General features: G+C 42.6%; 1 protein-coding gene across 1 annotated transcript; it reads left to right on the top strand.

The window, feature by feature from the left end:
* Positions 1-2,143: 2,143 nt before the first annotated feature.
* si:dkey-42p14.3 (EF-hand calcium-binding domain-containing protein 10) lies at positions 2,144-12,307 on the top strand. The gene is made up of 4 exons (XM_062040674.1): positions 2,144-2,252; positions 9,414-9,581; positions 9,654-9,744; positions 9,807-12,307. The coding sequence occupies exons 1-4, from the start codon at positions 2,150-2,152 to the stop codon at positions 9,850-9,852; spliced, it is 408 nt and encodes a 135-aa protein (XP_061896658.1). The 5' UTR covers positions 2,144-2,149; the 3' UTR covers positions 9,853-12,307.
* Positions 12,308-13,094: the final 787 nt, after the last annotated feature.

Here is a 13,094-nt window from a genome sequence, read left to right as displayed (position 1 = left end):
GACTGCTGCCAACTTTAAAAAAAAAAAAAACATAACAAACTAACTTAGAATTGACAGTTAGATCTGAAGTTGATATAAACTCTAGAGATTTAAGTGTTAAATAAATAATGATGTAGTCACTCACGTGACTACAGGGCGCCATGACTGCTACCAACTTTGGCTGATCCCATGTGTTTGCGGCGCTTCCTCGTTAGTTTTTCGACGTGTAAAAACGCCATCTTGTGCAGCATCGCGGAAAAATTTGACGTCGCTTTTCCCACAACCCCGGAAAGAAGTATGGGAAGTGAAGGTTCGCCGTCAACACTGGACAGCCACCGACTACAGCGTCTCATGCGAGGCGAAAGCACGACACGTCGTCAGCGTTTTGTTCATGAGCTAATCCAAATAATAACAGAAGAAAAGAACAAATTGAAGGGATGGTTTTGACAAAAACTAACTAAAACTAAGACAATGCTATTCGGTAACAGCAGAAAAGAAAGTCGAATACAAATAGACGGATATTGAAAGAGTAAAAGCAAGCCTAATTTGGGCGTAATGATATTGATAGTGGATCAATAAAGTTGAAGTCTAAAAGCAAAGGCACAGTGATTACAAGTACATTAAACAGCACAGTTGACATACTTCACACAAAGGTCCAAACAATTTCTGATTGTTGGTCCAAAGCTAATGAAGATTTTGGAAAAATGAGGGTGATAAATAATTTTTCCAGTTTGGTGTATTATTTAACGTTTTTGGTGACGTTTTAGAGTGCCTGCTGGTTACTAAACACTACATGAGTGCAGTCAAATGCGGCTGCAAAATTATAATTCAAAATAAAAGCATGTTTTATTGTAAATTTAGAATTATATAGACGTGATATTTTGGTTTATTTTGTCAGGAAAACGACAGCAATTGCATGCATCCGGCCACAGCCGCGCACGTCCTTGGTAGCAAAAATGGCGCCTGTTGTTTAGTTGGCCATACTATACAAATACACGAATGGTCTCGGTAATTAAATCCATGGTAATTTAAATTTAAAAAAAGATTGATTTCCCCGAATTAATTGGTTAAGGAAATGTAGTAGAACACCACTCCGCAAAATGCAAAATTAGACTTAGACTAACTTTTAATTTTTATTTATTATTAAAATAAGGACATTCCACTCAAAGGGTGCCATTTTATTTATTTAGACACTTCACCCTTGCTCCTGACGGCTGCTGGTTAGCGCCTTGCATGGCAGCTCCCGCCATCAGTGTGTGAATGTGTGTGTGAATGGGTGAATGTGGAAATACTGTCAAAGCGCTTTGAGTACCTTGAAGGTAGAAAAGCGCTATACAAGTATAACCCATTTATCATTTATTTGTTTTATTATTAAAATAAGGCCATTCCACTCAGGTGCCCTCAAGGGTGCCATTTAAAAAAATAAAAAGAATAAAATGTTTTTGTATTATTAAAATAAGGACATTCCACTCAAAGGGTGCCATTTTCTTGCCTTCAAAACCAACTTTAATTTCTTTTTTCATATTACACGATGCTCAATTTGTATACTGGCCTATCTTAGGCAACATTTTTTTATGTACAATGTTCCAATAGTGAAGATGTCTCATTTGAGTAACATGGCTGAAAGTCACAGGAGTGAGTTTTCCAGAATGATCCAATACAGAAAACATATCCAGATGAGACATAACGACATGTTGACACTGAACATCGATTTAAGATTTTATAATATAAGAATGGGGTCATGTGTTAGGGCAACAGGACTGAGTGTGATTTTTAACTTTTTCTTGTTGTTGTTGAGAAAACAATGAGTCACAAAAATATAGAAAAAATTACATTTTAGAAAGATTTAAGTGCTTATATTTGGTAAAGTACAATTTTAGCAAACGTGCAAAAAATTATATTTTACAGTGTTCAAGGTAGTTTGAATTTGTTAAATTGTATTTATTTAATAAGCAGTCCGATCATATTTGATCCACTTTTTAAAGCACGGGGTTTTATATTTTTTTCAATAGGCCGACTGACAGAAATTTGCAATATACTCTTTTATTCAAGTATTAATCGAACTAAATAATTGTTATTAATAATTATTCTTAACAAACAGCAAGGCAAAGAAGCAACAAGAGTGTTGTCGTCGCCTAGCAACCAACATACGCAAACAAAAGAAGACAAGATGGCGACGGAGCGAGAGAAAGAAGCCGCTGCTTATTTGGAGAAACACAAAGTCTTCGACCTCATGAAAAACTTGACAAGCATGCTCTTCTTTTACAGACCCGGTGAGACTTTTTTTTTTTTTTTATCTACGAAGCAATTGTTTTTATGGCTATAGTTCAGCAATGTGTTAACGGTTTGAATAGTTTTGTAATGGCGACATCTGCAGGGGGAAAGGAGTACTGCAGCTGTGAGTCCAGCAGAGGGCACGGTCTCTCAAGTCAGCGCCTGAAAATATTTTGATAAGGCATGGGCTGTGTTCACTTTTACATTTTAATAAGCATATACTACTCTACTAAAATGGCTGCCTGACACCACACTGCGCCTCCTGTGGGGGCCACACCCATGCAAAGCAGCCCCCGATCACACGCTATGCGTATAGGGGCCCCGTTTTGTGTGAAGAAGCTCATGGAAAATCTCAATCAATGAAAGACTGGGCACCTAATTTGAAATGTTTTTAGCCCAATTTTTTTGAATATTCCTAGCCCTTTCCTGCTCCATCACCCGTAAAGAATACAATGTCAAATTTCCCTGGACATTTCTATAGACTCCCTTGCAGTGGCGTGCGGTGAGGTTCATGTCTGGTGAGGCACTGACTTCATCACAGTCAGATTTACAAAACATATGAACCCTAAAGAGTATCTTATTCACCATGTGATTGGCAGCAGTTAACGGGTTGTGTTTAAAAGCTCATACCAGCATTCTTCCCTGCTTGGCACTCAGCATCAAGGGTTGGAATTGGGGGTTAAATCACCAAAAATTATTCCCAGGCACGCTGCTGCCCACTGCTCCCCTCACCTCCCAGGGGGTGAACAAGGGGATGGGTCAAATGCAGAGGACACATTTCACCACACCTAGTGTGTGTGTGACAATCATTGCTACTTTACTTTAACTTTACACTTACAAACTGTAGCATGCACACAAAAAAGCACATTTAATTAAAAAAAAAACGTTATTATGGTCTTACCTTTACTTATAAGTGCGGGAGCAGTGGTGTTTGTGTTGGAAGAGTTGTGAATGAATGAAATATGAAATCCGCGCTGCTGTCTGCAGGTGTACCTAATGTTGTGTCCCTGTTCACGGCTCCTCCGGCGCGCCACGCGAGCATTGTTGTTTTTGCACTTTTTGGCTTCTTGTTAAGTGACTTTTTTTGGGTGGATTCTGTCTTGCACGTGGAGGGTTTGGGTGTGGGCTTTGGTTAGTGTGGCGCTCCCGTCGGGCGGTGCATTCTGCGGCGGAGATGCTTGGCACCAGGAGGCGGGGTTATGAGACGAGCCTCCAGTTTTATGATCGCTCAGCACAAGAAATACGTTACACACATACAGTTGTTGACAAAATACACTGTACATTATATCCATCCATCCATCCATCTTCAACCGCTTATCCGGAATCGGGTCGCGGGGACAGCAGCTCCAGCAAAGACCCCCAGACTTCCCTCTCCAGAGCAACATTTGCGACTTCCTCCTGGGGAATCCCGAAGCGTTCCCAGGCCAGAGAGGAGATGTAATCCCCCCATCTGGTCCTTGGCCTGCCGGGGGGCCTCCTCCCAGTGGGACGTGCAACAAGGACCTCCCTAGGGAGACGCTCGTGAGGCATCCGCACGAGATGCCCGAACCACCTAAGCTGGCTCCTTTCCAAGCGAAGGAGCAGCGGCTCTACTCCGAGTCTCTCTCGGGTGACTGCACTTCTCACCCTATCTCTAAGGGAGATGCCACCCACCCTTCTGAGGAAACTCATTTCGGCCGCTTGTATCCGCGATCTTATTCTTTCGGTCATTACCCACACTTCATGACCATAGGTGAGAGTAGGAATGTAGATAGCTCGGTAGACCGAGAGCTTTGCCTTCTGACTCAGCTCCCGTTTCGTCACAACAGTGCGGCAGAGAGACTGCAATACTGCCCCAGCTGCTCCGATTCTCCGGCTGATTTCCTTCTCCATCTTTCCCTCACTCGTGAACAATACCCCGAGATACTTAAACTCCTCCACCTGGGACAGAGTCCTGTCCCCTACCCGGACTGTACAAACCATCGGTTTCCTGCTGAGAACCATGGCCTCAGATTTGGAGATGCTGATCCTCATTCCAGCCGCTGAACACTCGGCTGCGAACCGATCCAGTGAGAGCTGAAGGTCACGAACCGAAGGTGCCATCAGGACCACATCATCTGCAAACAGCAGTGACGCAACCTTTAGCCCCCCGAGACGTATACCCTCTCCGCCATGGCCACGACTCCGCCTAGAAATCCTGTCCATGAAAATCACAAACAGGATAGGTGACAGAGCGCAGCCCTGGCGGAGACCAACCCCCACTGGAAACGGATCCGACTTACATCCAAGCACCCGGACACAACTCTCGCTTTGGTTGTACAGAGATTGGATGGCCCTCAGCAGGGTTCCCCTCACTCCGTACTCCCTCAGCACCTCCCACAAGATCTCCCGAGGGACGCGGTCATACGCCTTCTCCAAATCCACAAAACACATGTAGACTGGATAGGCATACTCCCAGGCCCTCTCCAGGATTCTCGCAAGCGTAAAGAGTTGGTCAGTTGTTCCACGACCAGGACGGAATCCACATTGCTCCTCTTGAATCTGAGGTTCGACTATCGGCCGGACCCTCCTTTCCAGTACCTTGGCGTAAACTTTCCCAGGGAGGCTGAGTAGTGTGATACCCCTGTAATTAGCACACACCCTCTGGTCCCCCTTTTTGAAAAGGGGAACCACCACCCCAGTCTGCCACTCCCTCGGCACTGTCCCAGACTTCCACGCAATGTTGAAAAGGCGTATCAACCAAGACAGCCCATCAACACCCAGAGCCTTCAGCATTTCTGGACGGATCTCGTCAACCCCCGGAGCTTTGCCACTGTGGAGTTGTCTAACTACCTCAGTGACTTCACCCCGAGAGATCGACGTCGATCCCCCATCATCCTCAGGCCCTGCTCCTATCAGGGAGGGTGTGTCTGATGTATTTGGGTTCAGGAGTTCCTCAAAGTGCTCTTTCCAACGCCCTACGACTTCCTCACTTGAAGTCAGCAAAGTCCCATCCTTGCCGTACACAGCTTGGATGGTTCCCTGCTTCCCCCTCCTGAGGTGCCGTATGGTCTTCCAGAACAGCTTTGGTGCCGCCCGATAGTCCTTCTCCATGGATTCCCCGAACTGCTCCCACACCCTCTGCTTAGCCTCGTCCACAGCCACGGCCGCTGCCCTTCGGGCCCGTCGGTACCTTGCAACTGCCTCCGGAGTCCCCCGGGATAACATACCCCGGTAGGACTCCTTCTTCAGTCGGACGGCTTCCCTGACCACCACTGTCCACCAGGGTGTTCGAGGGTTACCGCCCCTTGAGGCACCTAAGACCTTCTGGCCACAGCTCGCAGCTGCAGCTTTAGCAATAGAGGCTTTGAACACTGCCCATTCCTGTTCAATGTCCCCAACCTCCACAGGGATGGCAGAGAAGTCCCGCCGGAGGTGGGAGTTGAAGTCCTTCCGGACAGAGGACTCCTCCAAACGTTCCCAGTTCACCCGCACTACACGCTTGGGTTTGCCAGGTCTGTCCAGAGGTTTCCCCCGCCATCTAACCCAACTCACCACCAGATGGTGATCAGTTGACAGTTCAGCCCCTCTCTTCACCCGAGTGTCCAAAACATACGGCCTCAGATCAGCTGATACGATTACAAAATCGATCATTGATCTTTGGCCTCGGGTGCTCTGGTACCAGGTACACCTATGAGCATCCTTATGCTTGAACATGGTGTTTGTTATCGCAAGTCCGTGACTAGCACAGAAGTCCAATAACAATCCACCACTCAGGTTCAGATCAGGGAGACCGTTCCTCCCAATCACGCCAGTCCAAGTATCACTGTCATTGCCCACGTGCGCGTTGAAGTCCCCCAGCAAGACTATGGAATCCCCTGCCGGTGCCCCATACAGGACCCCATGCAAGGTATCCAAGAAGGCTGAATACTCTGAACTCCTGTTTGGTGCGTATGCACAAACAACAGTCAGAGTTTTCCCCCCTCCAACCCTAAGGCGAAGGGAGGCGACCCTCTTGTCCACTGGGGTGAACTCCAACGTACAGGCACTCAGCCGGGGACTCGTGAGTATCCCCACACCCGCCTGTGCCCTCACGCCCTGAGCAACTCCAGAAGTGAACAAGGTCCATCCCTTGTCCAGGAGTGTGGTTTCAGAGCCCTTGCTATGCGTAGAGGTAAGCCCCACCAGATCTGTACATTATATACCTCAGCTAACTAAACTATGGAAATGTATAATATAATTCATATAGCAATACGGTCTCACTGCACAGCAGGCCAGCAGTTAGCCGAGTCATTGCGCACAATCCATGTTGAGGCACAAATCAGTGACGTGCCTCAACTGGCTGCTGATCACCGCACCGTCTCTTCTCAGTATTTGAACGGCAAATGTGAAAATAAAAATAAAAATAATCTAAAACTGGTGAAGTTAAATGGAAAATTAATTATTAATTTTTTTTTTTTTTTACTTTTTTTTTTCTTTCCATGATGGCAGGTGAGGCCGTGCCTCCCCTGCCTCTAGTGACGGCACGGCACTGCTCCCTTGGCGCATGCAGCATTAGTGCTGAGTTTATACACAGACGTATTGAGATTGAGGAATGTTTCAGGAAGTTTTGCAAATTCATGTTTGAACTAGAATATGCAATTTCTTAAATAAAGTTGGTATGGTAGGATATGATGAAAGAGCGTGTGAATGCTGTATGGGCGCAAGTCAAACTGAAATGCTAACCTTAGCATGCCGGCAGTTAGAATGCTACAAGTACCAAGTTACAGTATATGACTCTGAGGCGTAGGCATGCAAAATTAACTAAAAAACAGTAGCATGCCAACAGTTAGTCGTGTCAAGTGCCAATACACCTCCAAGGTGTATGGTGGCAAAATTAGCGGCACAAAGTAAGCAAGCTAGCAGTTAGCATATGTCAAGTACCAAATTATATGACTCCGGGGTAAACGGTTGCAAAATGAGCAAAAAAGTTATTATGCTAATGTTAGAATTCTAGTATATTAACATTAGCATAACAACAATTAGCATATGTCAAGTACCAACTTATGTGACTCTGGGATAAACGGTTGTAAAATTAGCACAAAAAAAAGTTAGTATGCTAATATTAGCATGCTAGTATGTTTACATTAGCATGCTAACAATTAGCATACGTCAAGTACCGAGTTATATGCCTCCGGGCTAAACGATTGAAAAATTAGCAATAAAAATGTTAGTACGCTAATGTTAGCATGCTAGGTTGTTAGCATCTGCATGCTAACAATTAGCATATATCAAGTACAAAGTTATATGACTCTGGGGAATAAATGGTTGTAAAATTAGCACAAAAAAAGTAATCATACTAATGTTAGCATGATAACAATTAGAATATATCAAGTACTAAGGTTTATGACGTGATGTTTATGGGAGATAAACGGTTGCAAAATTAGCAAAAAAAAAGTTAATGTACTCATTTGAGCATGCTCGTAATATCCCTCCAGGATGTCACCATGAAACCAAATTCACGCAAATTCAACAAGGCCTCGCAACTTTGTCCGATTCCCACAACTTCCTCACGAATATGTGTAAATTTCGCCAATGGAATTTGTCTCTTTATTTGCGTAGACAAAGCGGGAACAACAACGTGTGACAGCATATCATCTCTTTATTGATCAATTATCGTCCTTCGGTATAGCTCAGACTTAACGTCCGGTTCCTGTCTACAGCGCTATGCCTTCTGGGTAATGTAGTATATAAACATTTAGCAACACACTGTCCTCACTTCCTGGTTTTTATGTATTCACATGCTTATTTATCTTTATTCATCCAGGATAAGACCATTAAGAACATTGAAATGCTGACTTAGCAAAGAGGCATTAATAATAATGATCTCTCATTGTAATATTTTATTTACTAACAGAAATCACTGCTATAGATCGCTCTCCAAAATTAACAAATGTTCCTAACGAGCGGGGGTGGACGTGTTGGCGTCGTTACTTTTATAGGCGACGGAATTCTGCCCGTACTGCCGTAAAATTTAACGGTGCCAATACGAAGGTCCCGCCCGAGTAGTCCTGAGTTCAATCCCAGGCTCGGGATCTTTCTGTGTGGCGTTTGCATGTCCTCCCCGTGATTGCGTGGGTTCCCTCCGGGTACTCCGGCTTCCTCCCACCTCCAAAAACATGCACCTGGGGATCGTCGTCGGCGATCACTCGAAATGAGTGCGATTGTCCTCCTGGTGGTGGGACTGCCTTCAGGAGAACGCCTGTGCGTGGAATCTTTTAAAGTGGAGAGACTGGTGCACAGACAAGACACCACACTGTCCTTGGCAAAGAGAAGGCCAGGGTCCAATGGCATGGAGACCAAGACAATTGGGGGCCCATCTTTGCGGTAGCCTTCTTCCGCCTTTGTGACCGTTATGGAGCTTCCATGCAACCATCATCCGCCCACTCCCCCGTTGAGGTCTTACCTGGGGATAGGTTGATTGGCAACACTAAATTGGCCCTAGTGTGTGAATGTGAGTGTCAATGTTCTCTGTCTATATGTGTTGCTTAGGGGTGTACCCCGCCTTCCGCCCAAATGCAGCTGAGATAGGCTCCAGCACCCCCCACAACCCCGAAAGGGACAAGCAGTAGAAAATGAATGGTTCGATGGATATTTCAATAGGTTTGTTGCACGCGACGCTTCATGGACAAAGCTACTTCCGAGTTAGACGACATACCATAGATCAGTGGTTCTTAACCTGGGTTCGATCGAACCCTAGGGTTTCGGTGAGTCGGCCTCAGGGGTTCGGCGGAGCCTCTGCCGCAGAGGTCAAGATACACCCGACTCATCGTGTAAATAAAAACTTCTCCCTATCGGCGTATTATGGATACCCCCAAACAATGTTCCCTCTCATTTTCCATCTGATGTGCTGGTGTGTAATTCGTTGTGAGTTCATGCACTGTGTTGGTTTTGTTTTTTCAACAAGGTGATGTTCATGCACAGTTCATTTTGTGCACCAGTCAAAAAACATATAACTTTGTCTTGAATTTGAAAGACTATTTTATTTTTCACTAAAGAAGGGTTCGGTGAATGCGCATATGAAACTGGTGGGGTTCGGTACCTCCAACAAGGTGAAGAACCACTGCCATAGATATCAACACTGCCATCTAGTGTCTTGGAAGTGCAACTGCATTGCTAACTGACAAGTACTCACCGAGCTGTTTTTTTCCCCTGCCATTCAGAGGACCCCAAAGAGTTTCTCATTGAGAAACTAGAACAGCTCAAAGAATCCAGAGACGGTGCCGGTGCAAAAGCGCCAAGTCTGCTCAGCCATGCTAACCTGGTCGCAGCCTTCGGGATCGTGGATCCGGCTAATGACAAACATGTCACTTTTGCACAATACAAGCAGGGTGAGTGCACTCCCGACGCTGCCGCGAACAAACGCTCCACGATTCAAACCAATGCATGTGTTTCCTGTGCAGCGCTCATCTCTTTGGGCATGAAAGACATCAATGAGTGTCCTGAAGGCGCAAACGAAGACAAAATATCCTACGATACTTTTATCGACGAAGGGTAAGAGAGCTCTGCTCAAATTCAGCACTTTCTGCACGTTTTTTATCGTCTTCTCGTCGCAGGATGCAGAGCCTGGAGAGATGCTCAGCAACGTATGAACCACGTTAAACGATTCAGTGCACTGTTTTTTGACTGTGAGCGCCTCCTAGAGGCCCACCAAAAAATATCTGTTTCCAAGCTGTGGTCTGCCCAGGCCGTAGCGTTGCTCGATTGTAATACACTTTTCCACCACTCTGGGCAGTAATGACAATACCAAACCAACAAAAGAAGTCTGGAGCTAAAATTAAGCGCACAATTATGACTTAAATGGTGAAGCTGTGTTTTATGGGCTTTGTTTATTTAAAATATATTCACTATTAATTTATTTTATTTCCTTTATTTTTTGTCAGTTATTATTATTTACAAAACCTAAAACCAGGGAAGTTGCCACGTTGTGTAAATCGTAAATAAAAACAGAATACAATGATTTGCTAATCCTTTTAAACCTATATTCAATTGAATAGACTGCAAAGACAAGATACTTACTGTTCGAACTGGTAAACTTTGTTATTTTTTGCAAATATTAGCTCATTTGGAATTTGACGCCTGCAACATGTTTAAAAAAAAAACTGGCACAAGTGGCAAAAAAGACTGAGAAAGTTGAGGAATGCTCATCAAACACTTATTTGGAACATCCCATAGGTGAACAGGCTACTTGGGAACAGGTGGGTGCCATGATTGGGTATAAATGCAGCTTCCATGAAATGATCAGTCATTCACAAACAAGGATGGGGCGAGGGTCACCACTTTGTGAACAAATGCATGAGCAAATTGTCGAGCACTTTAAGAACAACATTTCTCAATGAGCTATTGCATGGAATTTAGGGATTTCACCATCTACGGTCCGTAATATCATCAAAAGGTTCAGAGAATCTGGAGAAATAACTGAGCGATGATATTACAGACCTTCGATTCCTCAGGCGGTACTGTATCAAAAAGCGACATCGGTGTATAAAGGATATCACCATATATCCTTTATACACCGAAAACTCTACTATGCAAAGCGAAAGCCATTTATCAACAACACCGGCTTTGCTGGGCCCGAGCTCATTTAAGATGGACTGATGCAAATTGGAAAAGTGTTCTGTTGTCTGACAAGTCCACATTTCAAATTGTTTTTGGAAACTGTGGACATTGTGTCCTCTGCAACAAAGAGAAAAAGAACCATCCGGATTGTTATAGGCGCAAAGTTCAAAAGCCAGCATCTGTGATGGTATGGGGGTGTATTAGTGCCCAAGGCATGGGTAACTTACACATCTGTGAAGGCACCATTAATGCTGAAAGGTACATACAGGTTTTGGAGTAACATATGTTGCCATCCAAGCAACGTTATCATGGACGCCCCTGCTTATTTCAGCAAGACAATGCCAAGCCACGTGTTACAACAGCTTTGTAGTAAAAGAGTGGCCTGCCTGTATTCCAGACCTGTCTCCCATTGAAAATTTGTGGTGTAATATGATGCCTAAAATACCACAACGGAGACCCCGGACTGTTGAACAACTTAAGCTGTACATCAAGCAAGAATGGAAAGAATTCCACCTGAAAAGCTTCAAAAATTGGTCTCCTCAGCTCAAAGGAAAGGCCATGTAACACAGTGGTAAAAATGCCCCTGTGACAATTTTTTTGCAACGTGTTGCTGCTATTAAATTCTAAGTTAATGATTATTTGCAAAAAAAAACGTTGTTTCTCAGTTCAATCTTTAAATATCGTATTTGCAGTCTATTCAATTGAATATAAGTTGAAAAGGATTTGCAAATCATTGTATTCTGATTTTATTTACGAATTACACAACGTGCCAACTTCACTGGTTTTGGGTTTTGTAGAATTCCTTGCAGTATATTGGTTCATACTTATTTTTCTAATCAGCCTGACCAAAGCCTAAAGTTTTTGTGTTAAATAGATAATACTTTTTGTGATCAAGACACCTTTCATATCATCTGACAATGTTGTAAACTTCAAGTAAGTTAGATATAATTAAAATCAAGAGTAAGATCATTAAATCAGTGTCAATATTTGAATGGCCCCTCTGTATTGGAAAAGTTGGGCCCCGATGTCAAAAACCCGGATTTAGTGCACAGTGAAGTGTTTCTCTGCATGTGCATGTTTACAAAGTACACATTTTGATATGTGCTTTAATTGCATTGTAAATAAATATTAATACATTTCTGTTGTGTAGAAAAGTATGTAAACAAGTGTATTTACAATCTGCATATTTTTTGTATGTTATTTAGTTCTTGTTTGCGTTTATTAGAGTATTTTTTATTGTAATAAAATCTGTGAGTTTGACCTATTTGCTTATTTTCATTATGTACTGCTATTTAGGTCGAATGTATTTGTTTTCATGTATAGTTTTGAACCTTTTTGTGATTATTTACAGCAGAGGTGCCCAAGTGCAGCACGCAACACTTGTGGCACATTCTAAAAATACTATTACACAAAAACAACATAAAAAAAAGTGAAATTAAAGCGCAAACTGGTCAAATGTAACAAGAAAAAGTTGCAAAGTTGACTCTAATAAGTCAAAGCTACTATGCAGGCTTTTTTCCCATTAAACTGTCATTGCTCCAAAATTAATCATGGATAAAAATCAATGTTGTTTTGAATTATTTATCTATTGAAGGCTCCGATGACTTGACATCAAATATTCCATTTATATTTTGGGGGGAAATTATTGCATATTTTTGTGTGTTTGCCATTAAAAAAACAATGTTTTCAATGACAAAAAGGGCCTTAAACAAAAGAATCCAAAACAAAAAAAACAACATTTTAATCAACGGATAGATCTAAAGTTGATCTGGAGATTTAAACATTGAAAGTAAAAAATAATGTATTACTTATTTTTTTAACAATTTTATGTGTGGGGTCCTTTTAGAACCCAAATAATTTTAATTGAGTTTTTTTTTATTTCAAACTAACATTACTCCAAAAAAAAAAAAAAAGTTGTTATTTCACATCAAATATTCAATATTGAAATATTTTTGGGGGGAATATCCAAAAAGGGTAATAAAACAAACAAAAACCATAAAAAATTATAAAAATATATAATAAATGGATAGATCTAAAGTTGACCTAGAGATTTAGGCGTAAAAAAATAATGCACGACTTATTTCTAACACTTTTATGAGTGGGACACTTTTGGATCCCAGATAATTTTAAAGGGGTAAATGTTGAATATTTTGTTTTTGCCATGAAAACAGAGTTTTCTTAAGCAATAACGGCATTTAAAAAAGTAGTCTTAATATTAGCAGATAGCTTTAAAGTGTTGAAAAAAGAATGATATGACTTATTTTTAACATTTTTATGACTGACAC

This window comes from Entelurus aequoreus, linkage group LG03, assembly GCF_033978785.1.
Source record: "Entelurus aequoreus isolate RoL-2023_Sb linkage group LG03, RoL_Eaeq_v1.1, whole genome shotgun sequence".
Lineage (NCBI taxonomy): Eukaryota > Metazoa > Chordata > Actinopteri > Syngnathiformes > Syngnathidae > Entelurus > Entelurus aequoreus.
Note: the sequence above shows the minus strand (reverse complement) of the source record. Positions and strands in the feature narration are given on the sequence as shown.

Excerpts from the sequence above, each read along its gene's own strand:
- si:dkey-42p14.3 (XM_062040674.1), top strand. The coding sequence starts at position 2,150 with ATGGCGACGGAGCGAGAGAAAGAAGCCGCTGCTTATTTGGAGAAACAC. Across the intron at positions 2,253-9,413 it reads GCTCTTCTTTTACAGACCCG|AGGACCCCAAAGAGTTTCTC; the intron begins GTGAGACTTTTT and ends CCTGCCATTCAG. Across the intron at positions 9,745-9,806 it reads GATACTTTTATCGACGAAGG|GATGCAGAGCCTGGAGAGAT; the intron begins GTAAGAGAGCTC and ends TTCTCGTCGCAG.